Here is a 21,306-nt window from a genome sequence, read left to right on the forward strand (position 1 = left end):
AAGAAAATGGATGTTTCTACTAAGGCTAAATCCTTGCCTTCGTCCCCGGCTGGGGACGCTCACCAACCAAAATCTAAAAAGGCTAAAACTTCAGCTCCGGAGCTCTCTCAGTCAGCCCCAGTGCTTTTGTTGCCCAGACCTTTGGCTCCATTAGTGATTTCAGCTCCGTCCTCTTCTGCAGCCTTCTGCATATCAGCACCGAGGGGCTCCTCGGTTCAGGCCATTACCACTGTATCGGCACCGACCATTCAGTCGGCGCAGACCTTGACTGCGTTGGCTCTGAGATCTTCCTCAGAACCGAGGCCTTTATTGTTGACTCCAGTTTTGTCAGTTCCAGTTTCGGCACCGACATCCACTTCGGCACTGATCCCTGTGTTGGTGCAGACAATCACATCGGCAGCAATGACTTCTTCGGTGCAGACTACAGTAGTTCAGTCTTTCTCTGCACCGTTGTCCTCAGTGCGGTCAGATGAGATAGGCACCGAGTCTGCCTCTTTTGTGGACAGGCCTATTTCTCCCTCAGTCTCTATGAGGTCCACTAGAAGTCTTTCTGAACATGATGTGTTGGGTCTTGTGGACCAGGCATTCTTGGCCAGAGATATTCCACCCCCCAGGAACTATCCGTCCTTGGGAGGTGATCACCCATCTCCAAAGACACCTTCTTATTCTCCTCCTTCATTGCCTTTGAAGTCCATGGACATAGTACAGTCTTCCCCTTCTGTGGTTCCCTTTATGGATCTCACTAAGGAACCGCAGTTGCCTTCATGGCAGGAAAGTTTTGCTATGACCCAGGGTGTCAGCTGTGACACGCATAGCTTGCTGCTCCACAGCCATCCAGGGACTCCGAGTCGGCAGGTTGAGCCACTTAGGGGAGGAATGCCCCCTGTCCTAGACATACACTCCTGTCCTGGTGGACCAGCCTTCCGGCTGATGGAGAAGGCTTTCGCTGCTGCTGGCAGTACCAGACTGTCTATACCTCCACCCTCCTCTGGTACACTGATTTCACAAGTCGCACCTAGCGGACACTGGATGCAAGGGCCTCAGGACATATTCCCTCAGGAATCCCCTTTTCCGTTGTCTTCCCCAGCTTCTCCCACTGAGGAGGTCCACCAGAAAGGTTTGTGGAAGAAGAAGCACATGGACTCCACAGAGGAGACGCAGATTTCGATGAGGGGGAAGAATCCCCTCGGTCACCCTCTGAGGTATCCTTTGGTGATATCCTTGAAATCCTGAAACAGAGAGGTGACTGGCAGCCCTCTAATCGGACCCCTGAAGAATCTGTGTTCCTGCAGGCCTTTTGCGCCCGGCCCCCTACCTCCTGGGTTACTCTATCTGCTGATGAACTTGTCAAGTTCATCGTGCAGCATGCTTGGAAGGCCCCTGATACTGTTGAAGCTATTCCCCGGAGGCCAGATATGATCTTGTCCCCTCCTTCTTCAGATCCCCATTGGTTCAAAGGTCTTCCTGTAGATGCTTTGGTGGTGGCGGCCGCAACAAAAAAGGATCTGGCAGAAGTAGAAAGCCAGACTTTCCATCCGTCTAACAGAGTCCCGGGCCCTGGACAGATTAGGGAAGTGCACTTTTGCTTCAGCGACCTTTGCTATCAGGTCCCTGAATTATATGGCACATTTTACCAGGTTTCAAAGGGATCTGGTTTCTGAGCTCTCTGAAACCTTGGCTGGTGCAGTGTCTGATGAGGTCTGTGACAAAGTGGCCTCTCAGCTGGCCACCATTGAGTCTATATCTAACACATCAGAAGGAGCAGCTAGAGCAGCAGGTTCAGCTGCGGTCTTGAAACGACACGCCTGGATGCGCTTGTGCAACTTCGTGGAACCTTTTAAGTCTTCCTTTCTTAATGCCCCCATTGAGCCCTCCTCGTTGTTTGAGCCCAAAGTTAAAAGCACACTGGCCAGATGTGAACAAGATGGTAAGACCCTTTCTGCCGTAGGTGTCCATTATTCTTCCCTTCAATGTGCTTTCTCCCAAAACCAAAAGAGTGGGAAGATATGGTTCAAGAAATCTCAGGGTCCTTTCCGTGACACAGGCCGAGCTCTCCCCCAGAGGTAGAGGGGGAAACTCACAGGGAAGATGCTCCTTTTGGGGCAGAGGGGGACCGCGTAACCAGGGTTCCAGGGATTCTTTCCCTGGTCAGTCCTACCAGTGCTCCTGAAGAGCGGTCCAAATCCTTTCCTCTGGAGGTGGTTGGGGGACGTTTCTCCTTGTGCCCTTCTGCCTGGCTAACCATCACTACCGATTCTTGGGTACAAAGGATCATAACTAGAGGTTATCATATCCCCTTCGATCTTTGTCCTGTCCCTTCCAAAAATTTTCCCGACATTCCACCCAGTCAAAGGTAAAAAGCAGCACTAGAGATAGAAAAGCTGCTAAGAAAAAGAGTCATCCAACTAGTCCCTCCAGACCAGATAGGATCCGGATTCTACTCAAGACTGTTTTTGGTGCCAAAGAAAACCGGGGACTGGAGACCAATTTTGGATCTCAGTGTACTGAACAAGTTTGTGAGAGTACAAAAATTCCAGATGGTCATTATACAGTCTATCCTCCTGCTTTTGGAAAAAGACAATTGGATGTGCTCTATAGATCTTCAAGATGCGTATTACCACATAAAGGTGGACAGGCCATCAACAAGATTTCTGCACTTCCGTGCTGGAGCCAGTCACTACCAGTTCAGAGTGCTGCCCTTCAGACTCTCTACAGCCCCCAGAGTGTTCACAAAGTGAATGGCAGTTGTCACAGCTGACTTGCGACTTCAAGGATTCCAGGTGTTTCCATACCTAGACGACTGGTTCATTTCCACCCCCACCAGACATCTACTGGAAAAAGCCCTGTCATACTCTCTCTTCACTGCTCAAAGGCTAGGCATAACCATAAACTGGCAGAAATCCAATCTCACCCCATCTCAGTCGACAGAATTCATAGGGGTTATCTTGGACACAAAAAAATGTGGAGCTGCTATTCCAGAGCACAAAATTCTAAGGATAAAGCAACAACTAATTCCAATCCTTTCAAAGGAAAAATCCACGGCTCACTCGGTTCTACAGCTGTAGAGTTCCATGGCAGCCTCCATCACCATTGTTCCCCTGGCCAGGTTTCACATGAGGCTTCTACAATGGCTACTGCTCACCCAATGGTATCCTTTTCAGCATCCTCTTTTAGCAAGGAAAAATCCACGGCTCACTCAGTTCTACAGCTGTTGGGTTCCATGGCAGCCTCCATCACCATTGTTCCCCTGGCCAGGTTTCACATGAGGCTTCTACAATGGCTACTGCTCACCCAATGGTATCCTTTTCAGCATCCTCTTTTAGCAATGATTCGAATAACCCACAGGTGCAAACAGGATTTAAATTGGTGGATGACACACAATCTGTCACAATGGTCTCGCCCATTCTCCCCCCAGCAACCCAAAGCCACAGTGACCACGGACGCCTCCCTGAGGGGGTGGGGTGGGGCTGTGTCAGGGACAGACAGTCCAAGGCAATTGGTCCCAACTGGAGGCCCATCTGCATATAAATGTTCTAGAGCTGAGGGCGGTGCTTCTGGCATTGCAAGCATTCCATCCCCTTCTGCCGTCTGGGACAATTGCGATTCAATAAGACAACATGGCGGTGGTCTGGTACATCAACAAGCAAGGTGGAACCACATTTTACCCCCTTTGTCGAGAGGCCATGAGGATATGGCAATGGGCGATGGCTACCAATCGTTTTCTTCTAGCAACGCACATTCCCGGGAGTTCCAACATGATAGCAGACAGACTCAGCAGGTACATTCTTCAACCTCACGAGTGGTCCCTGAATCCCTTGATAGTGGCAGAGATCTTCCACCGCTGGGACCGTCCTTGCTGCAACCTCATTGCATCCCCGACCAACTACAAATGCAGAAACTACTTCGCCCTGATTTCCCCCTCTGGGACAGTCACCCAGGGACGCTCTAGTCTACGATTGGCCCTCTGGTCTTCTCCACGCATTTCTGCCCTTTCCTCTCATCCCTCAGTTTCTGAAGAAAGCCCAGCGGTTGAAGAGCAAGGTAATCCTCATAGCACCATATTGGCCACGACAGATTTGGTTCCCATTCCTTTGGCCTCACCTACTAGATCGACCATGGATTCTTCACCCAATCCCGGAGTTGATCTCACACCCACAGAACCTGATTCAACCCAACCTGAACAGCCTGAAGCTAATGGCTTGGCTACTCCAATTCCCTTGATTGCCAGGCAGAATGATCTTTCTTTAACAGTACGTGATATTCTCATTGCTTCTCATAAGTCTTCCACTAGAATTACTTATCTGAGCAAGTGGAAAAGATTTACCTGTTGGCTGAAAGATAAACAAGTAGACCCCTTTTCAGCACCAGTGTTGATAATACTAGACTATCTGGCCGACCTCTTTCAATCAGGTCTATTGGCCTCTACCATTAGATTTGATTTGGCTGCAATTTCTAATTTTCATGAGGGTGTCCAAGATTCCTCTCTTATGTCCCATAAATTGTGCAAGACCTTCATAAAAGGTGTGAATCATCTGAAGCCACCTTTTAGAGAACTTATTCAACCATGGGATTTAGCATTAGTTCTACAAGCTCTGACAATAGCACCTTCTGAACCAGCCTCTTGCGACCTCAAGTATTTGTCATGGAAAACCTTGTTTTTGGTCACTATTACTTCTGTCAGACGTATTTCTGAACTTCAAGCTTTAGGTATCAAGACTCCATACTTGATTTTTCATAGAGATAGAGTGTCTCTGAGAACTAATGTGTCATTTCTGCCCAAAGTGATCTCTGAAATTTCCATTAATCAAGCCATTGAATTGCCAGTTTTCTTTCCCAACCATTCAAACAGAGGAGAGTATTGCCTACATACCCTAGATATACACAGGCAAATCCGTTTTTACCCTACATACCCTAGATATACACAGACAAATCCGTTTTTATTTAAACAGGACTAAACCCTTTTGTAAATCTGACCAGTTATTTTTGGCCTTTTCTGGATGTAGATTAGGATCGGCCATTGCTAAGGCCACATTAGCTAGATGGTTGAAGGACTCTGTGACTTTTATTTGCACACAACGTAATATCTCGTTGCCTACTACCATGAAAGCTCATTCAACAAGGTCGGTGGCAACTTCTGCTGCCTTCCATGGCAGAGCTTCTTTACATGACATCTGTGCACCTGCAACTTGGGCTACGCCTTATACCTTCATCAATCATTGCAAATTGGATTTGGCTTCCAGGGGAAGAGCATCTTTTGGTTCTATGGTGCTCAGGAATGTCCTTCCATGAGAGCCTCCCAGGAATAGAGGTAGCTGGGGACTCTGTCCCATGCGTAAGGAATGAACGAGGATTAACAATATCAGATAAAGAAGTTATGTCTTACCATAACTTTCCATCTGTATTGTTGATTCTCGTTCAGTCATTACGACCCTCTCTCCTTCCCCCTCCTGTGGTTTTTAGTGGATCTCATCATCCAGTTCTCGTAGGTTATTTGACCAGAGGTAGCCTCTACCTTCTTTAACTTGCAAACTCAATCTGAGGTAACAGGGAGAAGGGAATTGTGTGTAAGAGTTTAGCTCGAGAGTTTGAAGCTGACGCAAGCTTGGAAAATGGCCGGCTTGGTTCCGAGCTCGGGACCGAGCTTGGAAAATGGCCGGCTTGGTTCCGAGCTCGGGACCGATACCCATGCGTAATGACTGAACGAGGATCAACAATACAGATGGAACGTTATGGTAAGACATTACTTCTTTTTTTGGTTTGGGGTTTGATGGCCTACAAAGTGGTAAGATAGTTACTTTTTTGGATTTAGTGCTGGAAGGTCATAATAGTGGTTATATAAGCACTAGAATTCATAGAAAGTTTGAGGATGCAGACATTTTTAGATAGTAGAAGCAGTCATCCTCCACATGTGCTGAATGGCACTACCTTATAGGGAAATTTTAAGAGTGAGTAGGTTGTGTAGTGATGTGTAAGTTATGAAACAGGAAGCTATTCATACTTGTATTTTGTTTAAACAAAGAGGTTATAGTGAGGAACTTATTGTATATGCTCTTGAAAAATTGTTTCAGTTGGAGCAGTGGAATGGGAAGTATAATAGTAATGGGGTTAGGTATAATGTCAATAGTTTGGATAGGTATGAGTCAAGGAGGGAAAGAGAGTTTATTTTGTTACTGTTTTTAATGTTTTAACTCACGAAGCGGTAACAATTATTAAATATTATTGGCCATTTCTTTGGAGGGGTAAGAGTAATGTTACGAATTTATGGAGAATCCCTTTAATATCTTTTAAGAAGGGTCATAGTATGAAGGATATAGTAGTTCACAGTAGCTCTGTCTACCGAAAGAGGGTTTAGCCAAGAGATAAGAAGTCTAGGTACAAATACTTGTGGAGTCTGCTCAATTTGTCAATATGTAGTTAAGTCCCTTGATAGGATTAATGGTGTTAGGTATAACCTTACAGCACAATATACTTGTAGTACAGAAGGGGTGGTATATGTTTTAAAATGCTCCTGCAGTCTTTTTTTATATAGGGGAAACTATAAGATCCTTTAAAATATGATTGCAGGAGCATAAACGAGACATCAAGAAAAATAAATGTGAAAATCCTGTGGCAGCCCATTATAATAGTGTACATGTGGAAATTTTTGTTGTTTTGAAGGGGTGCATATTAGAACATGTACAGCTGAGAATGTTTCTCTGCTAAAAAATAAATTATTGTTTAAAGAGACTTTTATTTTAAAGTATGGCACCCTGACACCAACTGGTTTAAACAGGGAATGCACTTGGAATGTGCACTTCATCACATATCGCCTACTCGGGGGCGATCTCTGCCTAACATACAAAGCTATGTCAAACCCAGAGCTGTTGGACATGCTCCACTTAAAGAAATTCCAATCCTTCCAAGCTACATGCTCTAGGGACCTTAACCTTGTCACCACAATAAACAGAACATGCTGGAGGGATAGATTCCTGTCCCAGAGACTTCCCATACTCTGGAACAGACTACCTATCTATGTCAAACAGAGCTCCTCATTAGCACTCTTCAAGAAAAATCTTGATGATTGGATGGGAAATGGGAAATTCACCCCGGGGATCACTTCTGTGGCTCTGCTCGACAGTGGCACAGGAAAATAATTTTCTTGGGTGGCAAAAGCCAGGGTACATTTTTTGGCTAGGCTTGTATGGGCCCTAGGGCCGATAGCCTAGTACCTACCTATGAACCTATGGAAGGCTCTTCTGTAATTCAGTGTTTTTATTGGATAATTGCTTTATAAATGTTAATTTGATTTTATTATTTAGTGGTGTGTGTTTTTGTACTTGTTTACTTCCAGAAGGCTGTTTAAGCCGAGGCGCTAAAGGTGTTTGTTTTTCTCCTGACAAATTTTCTATATTCTTTTATTTGGACTGCTCTGCCTTATTATCACCAGTTTTGTTGTAGATTATTGTTATTTGCAGACTTCCCTGTTTCTTTTCCTTTGGAAATAGTTTTGTCCTTCTACATCTTCTTTTCTCTGGTTAGATTATTTATTTTGCTTCTGGTTTGAAGTTATTATACTTCATTGTAACCTATACTCTGCCTTTCTACATTTATTTTGTAGGATAGGAAATGTTTTCCTTTTTATCTTATTCAAAGTTTGAGACTGGATAATGTGATCCCTTAATCCAAAAAAGAAAAAAACCTCCCCGCATATATATATATATATATATATATATATATATATATATATATATATATATATTAAGTCTGAATGTGTTGTACCTTGGAGTAAAGGTAGTTCTCTAAGTTACAGAAGTTTCAGTCTTTGTACATATTTCCCGATAAACACACAGATGTTCTTCATCTCACATTGCTGCAGTCATAACCTGTGGGTAGTCCGCTGTCCTCGGTCGGCCCGAATACCAAAGTGTTAGGCTGGCGTCGGTCATAGTCGCTCTGATCTGACGTCAGTACGCAGTGGTACTAAAGCGCATGACCGACGCCATATCCTCAGTCTTTCTTGCCGCATGGTCCGAAGCAGAAGCAGCGTTTGCAAGTGCCGTTCGGCGTCCTGAAATTTTCGTATTCTGAGTTTCAGACCGAAGACCAAGTTGGGCTAAGTACCCCGTTGGGGAATATTTTTGTCTTTTCTTGCCTCAGTTAAATCCGGATGTCAGAAAAAGTTAATAATTGTATTTCTTGTGGGAAACAGATACCTCATAGGGACTACCACTCTCTCTGTATTCCTTGCTTGGGGCCTGAGCACGACGTAGTCGGGTGTCGCTTTGCTAGATTTAATGGCGCACCATTAAACGCAGGTTAGATTGTGCTAGACTTGTTTTGGTAGCGGTGCAACTACAACATGCCGTCGGATCCTCCGACGCCCGCTACCGCTAAGAAGCGAAAAGAGAAATCGTTAAAGTCTAAGCAGGATGAGTCGTCCGTTGCGGACGCCGGTTCTTTGGAAACTACGGTGGAATCTGTGGATCCAGCCGAGGTTTCAGCTGAGTCTCAGGGGGAGCCTTTAATATTGCAGGAATTGGCCTCTCAGGAGTCAGGTCAGGCCAAGGGGGCCTCTCAAGTTTCTGTAGTCTCTTCTTTACATGAGGTTGTTAGGCCTTCTACTTCTGTCACTAAAGCACCTTCTAAAGCTAGGCCTGGTCTTTCTGGCACAGGTGTCAGCCCTAGTTCTGCAGGCTCTGTTCCTAAAAAACATATGCTGAAAATGGCAGAGGATTTGATTACTTTAATCAGAGGTTCTATGCCCCCTCCAGATAAGAGGCCTAGGGTAGAGACAGAGGTGGAGGGTTTGGAGCATTCCTCAGATTACTCTGATGAGTCTTCAGCTGAGGACATTCAGGATTTTCCTCCCCATTCTGATTCGGATGCAGAGGACTCCTGTCCTTCTGCTTCTCCTCCAGAGGATTTTTCTTTTTCTGAAACCCTGCATTCAATGAGGGAGCATTTTAAGTGGGAAGGTCAGGATTTCTCTGATTCTCGTAAGAGGCTTAGGGAATTTTTGTTTTTACCACAGCATAGGCCCTTGGCCATTCCCCCTGTTTTGGATGTTGTTCAGGATGTTTTTTCTGAGGCTTCCCTTAATCCTGATTCTTTACCTCCGGCCCTGTCAAGCCAGACAGGTATTACAGAGTTCCAGAGGCTCATAAATATTTATATAAGAGTCCTAGAGCTGACCCAGAAACTATTAGCCAGGGACCTAAGGGTGTCAGGGCTTCTGTAGTAAAGAATCCAGTTCCTCTGGATAAAGATTCTAGAGCTTTGGATAGGTGGGGTAAAAAAGTGTATACCTCCTCCACACTAGCTATGAGGGCTTTGAATTGCCAGTTTCATATGCTGAAGTACCAGAATTTTCTGTTAAGTCAGTTGAAATCTAAGGTAGATGCTTTAGCTGAGGGTATAGAGTGTAAGGAATTGCAGGATTTAGTTCATGCCTCTGATCAGGTAGGTAAGCATTCCTTGCAGTGTGGCTTTGATGCTCTTCAGGCTTCTTCCAGGGGGCTGCCACTGGTTCAGTTATTCGTAGGCACGCCTGGCTTAAGGAACAGAATTTGTCAGAGCACGTTAAAGCTCGAATTTTGGATGCTCCCCTCCAATCTGAAGTTCTTTTTGATTCTCCTGTGGAGTCAGTTTTGAAGAAGATGGAAGACAAAGCTAAGTCCATGAAAACAGTTAAGGAATTTTTACAAGTGCAGCCCCCTAAGTTTAGCAGAAATTGGCCTGCAAAAGGATGGGCATATCCTTCTTCCGATTACCAGTCCAAGGGCAGATCTAGACGTGGTAGGGGCAGAGCTCATGCTCAGGGTTCTTTCAGACCTAGGACGTGGAGTTCTCCTGCACAATCTTCTGGTGAGGGCAGGGGTCAGCCTTTTCGTAAACAGACCCAATGACCTGTATCTCCAGCTGCCAGATTCTTCCTGTCTGGCAGCTCCTCTAGGAGGAAAGTTGGCACTGTTCAAGCAAAATTGGCTTTTGGTCACCCAGGACAAATGGGTGTTGGACATTATAGATCGGGGCTACAAGTTTTATTTTCACACCTTGCCTCCTTTCAAAGGCATGCTGGACGTACCTCCTCAGCAAAGGCTGGAGGCTCACAAACAGATTTCTTTACTTTTAAAAATGGGGGCTATTCAGGTGGTACCTCCGTCAGAAGTAGGCCTAGGATTTTATTCTCGCCTGTTCCTTGTGCCAAAGAAGGGGAACACTTGGAGGCCAATTCTGGATTTGTCTATTCTCAACACATACCTAGACATCCCAAAATTCAAGATGTTAACTTTACAGCAACTTCTGCCTCTGCTAGGCAAAGATCACTGGATGGTAACTCTGGATCTCAAAGAGGCTTATCTGCACATTCCTATCAGGCCCAGTTGCAGGAGATTCCTGCGTTTTCGGGCTGGTACTTTTCATTATCAGTTCTCTGCATTGCCCTTTGGCTTATCTACTGCGCCCAGGGTGTTCACAAAGGTCCTGGCTCCTGTGATAGCCTTCTTAAGACTAAGAGGAATACAAATTTATCCTTATCTGGATGATTGCCTGATTCTTGCTCAAGACAAAGTCACGTTACTTCAGCATCTACAGTATGTAATGGCAGTGTTAAGGTGCCTAGGGTATTCTGTGAACGAAACAAAGTCCAGTCTAGTACCCTCTCAGGACTTGTGCTTTCTGGGTGTGAGACTGAATACAGCCTCTCAGATGGCTTTTCTGACCCCGGACAAACAAAGAAATCTTCCCCTATACTTTCAGCAATTATCCCTTCTGTCTAGGCTGACTGCAAGGACAGTCCTTCAAGCCTTGGGGTTCATGGCATCTTGTATTCTGGTACTTCCCAATGCCAAACTACATATGAGGAAGCTACAATGGTATCTCAAAAGCGTATGGACTCAACACTGCCACGATTTGGACACTGTCATTCAGATAATACCTTGCATCCAAAGGAGTTTTGTGGTGGGCTCAGGAATGTCACCTAAACAAGGGACTCTCTGTGACCCGACCAGAGGCGAGTCAGATCCTAACGACAGATGCCTCGGACATGGCTTGGGGAGCACATTTCAATGGGAGATGGGTTCAAGACACGTGACCTCCCAGACTACAGCATTTGCATATCAACATGAAGGAGATGTTAGCAGTCCAATTTGCTCTGATGGCTTTCAAGGATCTACTTCAACCAGGACAGGTGTTGATTCAAACAGACAACACAACAGTCATGTGGTACATCAACAAGCAGGGGGGAACCCATTCGTACCCTCTTTGCAGACAAGCTATGATTTTGTGGGAGACTGCTCTGAGTTTGCACCTCACTCTTCAAGCAAGGTTTCTGCCAGGAGCACAGAACTCCTTAGCAGATATTTTGAGCAGGCAACTGGTGGACCCCACGAGTGGAAATTGGATCCTCATGTATTTCAACAGTTGACAGTGGCTTGGGAACTCCAGACATAGATCTGTTCGTCCCACAAAATTTCCAACTGCCAAAATATTGCACAAAGATGTTTCACCCAGAAGCTTGGAAAGTGGATGCTCTATCTTTCAGTTGGAACAACCTTCACGTCTATGCCTTTCCTCCTCTGCCTCTCCTTCCCAAGGTGCTCTTGAAGGCCAGACAGGACAAGCCTTGCATGATCCTTATAGCTCCAGATTGGCCACGTCAGCACTGGTACCCCTTGCTGAGGAGTTTAGTTCGGGAGCCTCCTTGGCCTTTGCCAACAATTCCAAACCTTTTGTCTCAAGAAAACAATCATTTCCTCAATGTCAGGATACAGTTCCTGCATCTGACAGCCTGGCATATTCTGTTTTAGACCCTGGGGGGGTCGCAGCTTCCTCAACAAGTTTTAAATGTCATTTTGGAAGCCAGGCGGCCTAGTACAAGGAAAGTTTATGCTGATAAATGGAGGAGATTTTTTCTTTGGAGCACAGCAAAGAGCTTTGATGTTTCACGTCCTAATTTGAGTGTTACACTACAGTACCTTACAGACTTACTAGACAAGGGTTTGTCTTTCTCCTCCATGAAAGTTCATGCTGCAGCTATTTCTGCTCACTATGACTGTGATCCACCATTATTTTCTCACCCTTTGTTTAAGCAATTTCTTAGAGGGGCAAATAACATAAGACCCCCACGTAGAGCTCCTGCTCCTTCCTGGGATCTCAATTTTGTGTTGGAAAAACTGACTTTACCTCCTTTTGAACCTGCAGCTACATCTGAGTTGAAGTTTTTGTCTTGGAAGACTGCTTTTTTGTTGGCCATTACATCTGCTAGGAGGGTATCTGAATTACAGGCTCTAATGGCAGTGGAACCCTTCCTAATATTTCATAAGGATAGGGTATCCTTGCGTACTAACCCTTCTTTTATGCCTAAAGTTGTTTCTGATGTGGCCTTGAACCAATCTATTCATTTGCCTACTTTTTATGCTGATCCCCAAAATAAAGGGAAAAATTTTGCACACTTTGGATATTCACAGGCAGTTACGTTATTATTTGAGCAGAACTAAAGGGTTCAGGCAGTCTCAACAGTTATTCATTTCTTTTGCCTTGGGTTCACAAGGAAAACCTGTTTCAAAGCAAACTATTTCTAAGTGGATTAGCCATTGTATTGCTTTTTGTTATTCTCATCATGGAAAGGAGGTTCCGGCTGGGATTAGACCTCATTCCACTAGGGCTACTGCCACTTCTACTGCTTTTTTGAGAGGGAGTAGCTACTAAGGATATTTTGGAGGCAGCTACTTGGAGTTCAGTGCACACTTTTACTAAACATTACCATCTCCCTCTTTATTCCAAGTCTAGGGCTGGGTTTGCCACTGCAGTTTTACAGGGCATGTTAGCAGCTCCTAGTGCTTTTTTATTTTGCCAACCTCCCTTACCTTTGCTTTGGGATTCTACCCACAGGTTATGACTGCAGCAATGTGAGACGAAGAACGTAGTACAGTTTTGTACCTACTATAAATGTAGATGTTCGAGGATCCACATTGCTGCCGTCCAATTTACCCTCCCTCCTTCCCCTCTGTAGTTTAGGGTTGCTGTGTTGTTTTTGGGATAATTATTTTGTCTGTATTTGGTGGTTGGGTATTTTCTATTTTTGGCTATGGCCTCTTTTTTTGGGGCCTTCTGACATCTGGGGCAAGAAAGACTGAGGATATGGTGTCGGTCATGCGCTTTAGTACCACTGCGTACTGACGTCAGATCAGAGCGACTATGACCGACGCCAGCCTAACACTTTGGTATTCGGGCCGACCGAGGACAGCAGACTACCCACAGGTTATGACTGCAGCAATGTGGATCCACGAACATCTACATTTATGGTAGGTACAAAACTGTACTTTCTTTTTTTCTGAGGATCATATTTTTATTTTACTTGAAGTTATGATAGGAACATACTTTCCTTGATGTCCGTTAACCTTTGTAATTATCGAGTTTAAGGTGCAGGTATTTTTTGTACTTATTTCATTTCTTTTTATTCTTCCTTTGCTTTATACCATTGTCCTGTCTAGCTCTGAGTTTTTGTCACCAAGGAGCCTTATTTGAAGACTTTTAGGTCAAGATACAACTTTTGTCTTTCTGTTTACATTTAGGTGATCCTCATTTTTGGGTTACCATCTCTAGTGTGGCTGTGTCCTGTCAGTTTGTGGGATAGCGTATGGAATAGGTCTGTTACTTTGTCAGCTAGGTAGTTGGTTGTTGTAGTGTGATCTTCTGAGGCTTGGTAGAGTATGGAACCCCCCTTTTAATGAAGCCAATTATCCCTTAAAAAAACAATTTCAATTGAATTTTTGCTCTATCTTTGGGAATAGGATAAAAGCTTTTTATACAACCTAGCCTGGCCAAAATAACAGAATTCAGCATATAAACTTTCTTTTGGAAGGATAAAGAAAAAGCTTTCTACGTATTAAACCCAGTTTTAATCTTATTTAAAAGTTCATCCCATTGTTCATAGTAAACAGAACTGCAAAAGGCAAAGCCTATTATTTTTATAATCTTATTCTGAAAAATAATGCTTTGAAAAGGGGAAGCAAACCCATATCCCTTACATTTTTGAATGTTAAATTGTAAGCCCACAGTATGTAGCTTCTGTTTTAAACCCATAAAAAAAAAAAAAATAAATAAAAAATATCTATACCGGAAAATTTCACAGTCCACTATACAAGTCATTTAAATAAGTATTTAGGAATCAAAATAGAATTAGCAAGAATAACTTTAGACAAGTATTTAGGAATCAAAACAGAAGTAGCAAGAGTAAGTGACATATTTGTGAGGTAATACACATTCTCACAGTACAGCATTTATGACTAAACTAAATAGCCAACCACTTAGTGGTCAACCTTGTTTAACACTTCTTAGAACTGTGAATTGCTTTCCTTAAGTTTCCATTAATCAGAGGCCTAGTCCACAAATTACGTAGATACCCTTCAAAACTTTTCAAGATGAGCAACAGGCTTTGGAAATATCACATGCCAGAATTAACCCACTTCCAGTCTGAATTTCATTAATCATTTCTTGTAAGAGAATGAATCTTTAATATTTTCCTGGGATCCCAAAAATCCAGTTATAGAATAATTTGATAGTAACCTTAGTTAATCTTTGCTGCACAATCTTCCAAAGTATTTTCTTATCAGTGTTATTGAGCGTTAGGGGTCTCCAGTTGGCTAAATTTAATCTAACCCCTTTTTATATGTGAATTGTAAAACCTATCACAAGCAGCAAAGTATTTAATACATTAGTAGGAAAATTGTTTAAAAAAGTTTTTTTTTTCTTTTTACAAAATAATAACATGTCAGTATAGAATGAAAAGGGCATACTGTCTATACCTGAAAACATATTTTTAACAGTTTTAAAACCCTATTTAATTCATCCAAGGATATAGGCCATTCCAGAAACTCTTTATCAGTTACACTTAGTTGTGATTCTTCCCATACTTTTGTGCAGGTATTTTTTAAGCATACATATGTGATATATCATTTTTAAAATATTCCATTATAGTGTCTTGAATAACAAAAAGCATGCCGTCAGAGCCCTGTAAGACTCCCATATAAGTAGACTCATATTTTGTAGTGTTTCCTAAAAGTCAGGAATATTCCTTGTCCCTTGAACATATTTTTGTGTATCAAAGAACAATTCTTTTCTTCGGTAATGCCTTACAACCATTTAAGAAAAACTGCATAGTATGTAAATTTTTACATTGTGCAGCAGATTTGTAATCCCTTAAAGAATTACCATACAGTTTTTTTTATAATTAATCCAGATATTTTTTTCTCCAAGGCACAATGTAAAGTTTTACATTTTTGTTTTAAAAAGAAGCCAACATTCAGAGAAAGGCTTATATCTGCCAAAGTCAAATGTTGTTGTCAAAATTTACATTCTCTCATTTTCATTGAGTTGTGTCTTGAATTCTCCCATTTTTTAATACTAGTACCTAATACAACTTGTTTATTAAATCCTCAAAAGACACAGAATTCTTTATTGTCAAAATATTAAAAGAAAGTTTATTTTCACATAATGACCAAGTATCTATATAAGCATTCAGTCTCAGCAGCAAAAGATCCCCTCTCATAAGTGTGTCCTGCACTAGGCCCTAGTTTAAGTTTCCCTTTCTGTAAAATCTCCCAAAAACATTTAACATCATTATTAACCTTTCCAGTACATTTTCTTAATTGACAGTTTAGATTGCCAACAATGATAATAGGCAAATAGACTAGAACACATGCCTGCAAGGACCTACAGAAATGTTCACACTGGTTTTAACAGTAGGAGCATATATAAAAATAAGAGGAAATTCACCAAAAGAACAGCAAATGTCACATACAACAAAATGTCCTGGGAGGGGGGAGAGTTTCTGTGACAGCCAATAATTTATTTTTTTTTAAATGTAATATTGCAGTGCCACAGCATGGGTCTTTCCCAAAAGGCCAGTAAACATTATCACCCAAGAACTGATACTTGTCACTGTTGTATTTCAGTTAATAATCTCACAACAAGCAAGTTATATCTGTATGAAGAAGTTTACACTTTTCTAAGACTACCAAATGCCTGTTTTCATTTATAAGGCTGTTAACACTGAGACAACATACTTGTATATTATCCCTTTCATTTTTTTGAAATATGTTTTGTTCTGCATTTTAACTTGTGTTTTCTAATCTGTTCCCCAGTAGTATTAACAGCGTCAGTGTTACCATTACTGGCTTTTTCTTCAATACATTTACTATTACCAGGACTATGTTTTATATTTTTAGCTTCAACACCCGCAACATTATGAGTAGGAAATTCATGAATATCACTTTCACAGCTAATAGTTGCCTCACAGCAAGAGGCTCTCCTGTTTGATTCTTGGCTGGAGTGCCTTCTCTGTGGAGTCTGCATGTCCTCCCTGTGGTCGAGTGGTGTTCGAAAGACATGCGTGAATGGGCGTGCCTTCGCTGAAGGTTGGGTGTCGGGCTGGCAACTCGGCACCATAAAAATGTATTGCCAATCATTAGCAGAATGGAGTTCCGCTGTGGCAACCCCTAATCGGGAAAAGCCAAAAAGACAAACAACAACTTTCACAGCTAATAGTACTTCATTTACAAATTCCTTCTCAGATGGGGGAATCTCAGGTGGTGTAAAAGTAGTAGTGGGCAAGTTTGGTTTATCAGGGTCTTGAACCTGAGGACAGTTGAAGCAGAAATAGTTCCTTTACATTTCCTACAAAATGTAATACAATTCTGGGAACTATGGCCTACTTCTCTGCATTGCCCAGTTTTGAATTAAGTGATCTGAAGAGCCACAAAAAACATGTTTTAGGTTGCCCCACATAATGCACATACGTTTTTGACCAGTGCATGTTAACAATTGAAGGAATATGAACAGTTTTCCTGAGATATTTTTAAAGTGATCCTTAACTCTCATGCACCAGTCCAAATGTTTTTGTCATGTTTCTATCAGAATGGCAAAGAGAAGAAAATAATGTCTTAACTTGTCTAGCTTGAATGTCAACTGTACAAATCTGTACTACAGCATGATGTTTTGGTTGAATATTCATACCATCAAAGGTATACTTAGCCCACAGGAAACAGTTTTTTTAAGTCACATTTCAAAAGAAAAGTCTCAGCAAGTGCAAAAGTTACATCACAGGCTCTTTTTCTGCATGTATAAAAGCTCTTAATTTGCTGACCTGAAATTGATGAAGTTCGTCCAACAGGTAACCTTCTAGCCTAATAATTAAAGTTTGTAGTAGATGAAGCTGTTTTCCAAACCACATTTGTATTGGTTACAGTGTTTTCTTTCCATAAATCCCAAACATCAGTTGCTTTATGCATCTCAGAGTAACAAAGTGTGAGCATGCTCAATGCTTTCTAACCTCTGATCTGATTGCATAATATTCTGTTCACCTTCCAAATTACAGCAGTACATTATATCTCCCCAGTAAGCAGCTGCAGCTGTGCTAGGTTCATTTTCATTGCTCATTGTCAGCAGTTTTTCATCTGGTAAGCCACCATTGTCCAAAACCGTTATTATAACACCATCTCTCTCAGAAACATTTGAGTGCAACTCCATCTTTTCCAAGTGTGCGCTGTGACTACCCTATGGCCTATCACAGTAAGGGAGAAGGGGAAGTTCCTGATGATCTGGCCAAATTTCCCCTAGTAGTATAAATACCATCTCAGGTCACTGCTGAAAAGAGGTCACTAGCCTAGTGGGACTAAGCTGGTCAACAGTGGCTAAATAAATAAATTAAAAAAACAAACTGTTTTTCCCTTACAGGAAATCTTGTCTTTATTTCTTTGTACATGTATAAATATAGAGCAAATAGAAAATGTAATATATTGCTTTTTCAACTTTTGTTAATACTGTGTATTGCTACTTTTAAGTCAAAGCTTTGTTAAGTCTACCTTATAACTGCCTGTCTTGCTGTGGCTGAAATGGGACGATCAGTTCACTACCCAATTAATGAACATATGTAAATAAATGTAAAATAAAATAAAACGAATAAATAAGAAAGATCCCAGGAAGCAGTATGGCTTTAAACTGATGGAAATTATGAAAGCTGTTTTTCAAGGTATGCTGCCAGGAGCTGCCAATCCTATCCCCCAACTGGTTCACAGCTTGGTATTTGACCCTTGCATGATGAATTAAGATCAGGACATACACTGATGCAACAGAGCACAGTTGCACAAGACTGTTCCACAACAGTAGACATCAATATCCTTTTCCTGGCCACAGCACCTTCTCCCAAATCTGTTTATCTTCTTTTCTTTATTTTTGTCTTTTTAATGTGATATAGCAAATGGCTGAATTCTGTTTGGGATGATTAAAAGCAGGAGATCTCCCTGTGATGAGAGTTGATGCCATAATTGCCACAGCTCGCTCTCACCTACTTTCAACACTTCTGTATGCATCCACCCTACTCTCTAATCTAAACAAGACTGTACTTAACAAACTCTCAACTTGCTATAATCACATTGCCAGGTATGCCACTGGCCTGCCTTTTAGGACACATCATTGCATCAATCTTAACCAGCCTGGGTGGCTTGAACTACCCAGTCTAATCCAATATAATCTACTGATTATGGCTTATAAAATCCTTTATAATCTGGATAATACGCCGGCACTTAAAAATCTTATCACCCCCTATAACAATCTGCAACTGCTTCGATCCTCTAACAGACTACTAATTCAGACAATCAAAATTAACAATGCAGCCGGTGATTCCCTCTTTGCAAACTCTGTAGGCAGAGCCTGGAACTCACTTCCAGCTGATATTTCTTTGCTGTCCTCCCTTGGTCAGTTTAAAACTAGACTTAAACAACATCTGGTATTAAACTGGCTATGCCACTGCAACAAGCCTGGCTAACTCTCATCAAGAATGTGTAAAATCTATTAATCAGCTTACTGTTGAATGTACCCCTGACTTTCACCATGGAATAACTCTAACCTGTGGAACTTGTGTATTTATGTTTGCTTATGTAATCTTCGTCAGTATCATATTTGTCATATGTTTTCATTGTTTTATTGTATCTGCTTACCTTGGAGCTTTTCTGCCCTGTCCTCCGCTGAAAATGGACATGAATTCAGTCAGACTATCTTGGTCAACAAATGTAAAATAAAAAATAAAATAAATAAATGTGCATATTTTTGTTTGTTTATGCAGATAGTAGACACAGCTTTTCCACACAATGAAGTTGCATTAGTTGTTGCCTAGTGAATTGAGCATATTTGCATCTTGAAGAGAGGAAGGTCTAATGCCACTAAAACTAGATGCATTGTGTTTGTACAAGGACAGAGGTTGCTGTTAATTTAATGATTATAAAATTATTTTCATGAAACTTTTTGCTAGCCACAGTTTGGACGGAATACACAGTATGCTTGAATTTTTTTACCATTTGACTGTAAATGTCTATAGTGGACATAGCTCCAAAAACTGATTTCCGTGCTCCATGTTTCATGTATTTAATCAGACATTCTAATTAGTGGCCAGTGCTGGGAGCTCATGCAGGAAAGAGTTTAGATGATTATTGCTCAGAGGATTCTGACTGGAGATGCCATTACAGACTTGCAAATACCAATATGTGAAAACTGATACCAAGAGAAAGATGTATCTGCTGTTATGGTGAATGACTTACACAACTGTACTATACATATGTTTGCTTTATTTCTGACAGGTCCATATTGTGGAACTTCAGATCCTCATTATGAGGTGATTGTAGAGCTAAAGGGAATCCGTAATTTATCAGAAGATCAGCGCTACAAGGTAAAACTGGACAAGGTTGTCTCTTGTTTAGTTCCTCCAGATGGTCATTGTTATTATGAACTTAGTCAAAGGTCATGAGTATGACAGTTTTTTGTTTTTTTACTAGCTGGTCTTGATTTTCTGTTGCCTTTCTGTTCTTTGAATTAAATGAATTTTCTTTCATGTTATATCTGAATGTTCTATCTTTTTATGTTTAACGTAAGACTTGAAAATGGTACTTTTATCACTGTCTAAAAAAAGAGACCAATGAGACTGACTTACATAGACAACATGCCAGTCTTATGAAAGACTTAAAGGTTGTGAAGTGCATCTGCAGGAGATGGTGCCAAGATATATTTCCTCACACATAATTATCCCTTTTTCCCATTTTTTTTTACACAGGGCTGTGGTTTTGCATCAACTGTTGCCATCTCTCTCAATTCAGTACCAAACTCCTACCTTCTTCAACACTCATGCCTGACTTTTACAGGTCTTCTGTCATACAATCCATCCACCTCTTTGCTGGATGCCCTAATTTCTTCTTGCCTTCTTCTTGTTTGTCCCAAATTTTCTTCACCAGATTCTCTTCTGCTTTTCTGCACATGTGCCTGAACCATCAAAATCTGTTATCTTTGATCTTTTCTACAATGGGAGCTACTTTGGCTTCTGCTCTGATGATGTTCATTGTGTTTCACTGTTGCAGTAATTATAATTGGGTTATCCTGCTGGCAGGCTACCCACAGTCGGCCTGAATTCCAAAGTCTAGGTCCGGCGTTGGTTGCTGTCACCTCCTCCCTGACGTCAGTGCACCAGGGGTATAAAAGATGCAGTCTTTCTTGCCGTGCGGTGCCCGAAGCAAAAGCAGTTTGCAAGTTTCAGTCGGCCGACTCCTGAGATTTTCAAATTCGAATTTCAGATCCGATGTCATCATTAAAGCTAAGTACCCCATTGGGGAAACTTTTTTCTTGCTCCAGATCGATGTCAGAAAAAGTTAATAATTGTATTTCTCGTGGGAAGCAAATACCTCATAAGGATTTTCATTCTTACTGTATTCTTTGCTTAGGCCCTGACCACAACGTTGCTAGTTGTCGGTTTTGTGCTAGATTTAACCAACGCACTTTTAAGCATCGGTACGATTTTGCATTCCATTACTTTGGCAGAAGATTCAATTATATAATGCTGTCGGAACAGCCGACTACCGGAGTTTATAAAAAGCGCAAAGAAAAAGAAAAGGACAGGCATCCGAGATCCAACACCGAAGACGAGGCTTCTGCTAGGCCTGTCGCCGGTTCTCAGTGAGGCGCTTTCGCAACCCCTGACGCCCGCTACCTCAGAGCGACAGGCCGCTTCCGACTCCCATGTGGAGCCGACTAGGCCAATGGAAACTCAAGGTATTGGACACTCGGAAACTATTCCCTCAGATGGGTCCGCAGCCGCTGAGCAGGCATCGGCTTCTGAGGGTGTTTTCAGGCCTACACAGTTATATGTGAAACCTACTTCAGCTACAAAGACAAAGGCTAAAGCAGCTCTAAAGACAAAGAAACAAGTATAGCATTCTCCTGGACAGGCCACCATGCCTAAAAAACAGATGCTTAAAATGGCCGAAGACCTAATTACTTTGCTCA

General features: G+C 42.1%; 1 protein-coding gene across 2 annotated transcripts in view; it reads left to right on the top strand.

The window, feature by feature from the left end:
• GHDC (GH3 domain containing) overlaps positions 1-21,306 on the top strand; it is a 903,895-nt gene that overhangs the window by 525,424 nt on the left and 357,165 nt on the right. For both annotated transcript variants that reach the window (XM_044054723.1, XM_044054722.1), the window contains exon 8: positions 19,614-19,702. In XM_044054723.1, coding sequence (XP_043910658.1) covers positions 19,614-19,702 — 89 coding nt within the window. The remainder of the gene's footprint in view (positions 1-19,613; positions 19,703-21,306) is intronic.

This window comes from Protopterus annectens, chromosome 13.part0, assembly GCF_019279795.1.
Source record: "Protopterus annectens isolate FY-2018-M chromosome 13.part0, PAN1.0, whole genome shotgun sequence".
Classification (NCBI taxonomy): Eukaryota; Metazoa; Chordata; order Ceratodontiformes; family Protopteridae; genus Protopterus; species Protopterus annectens.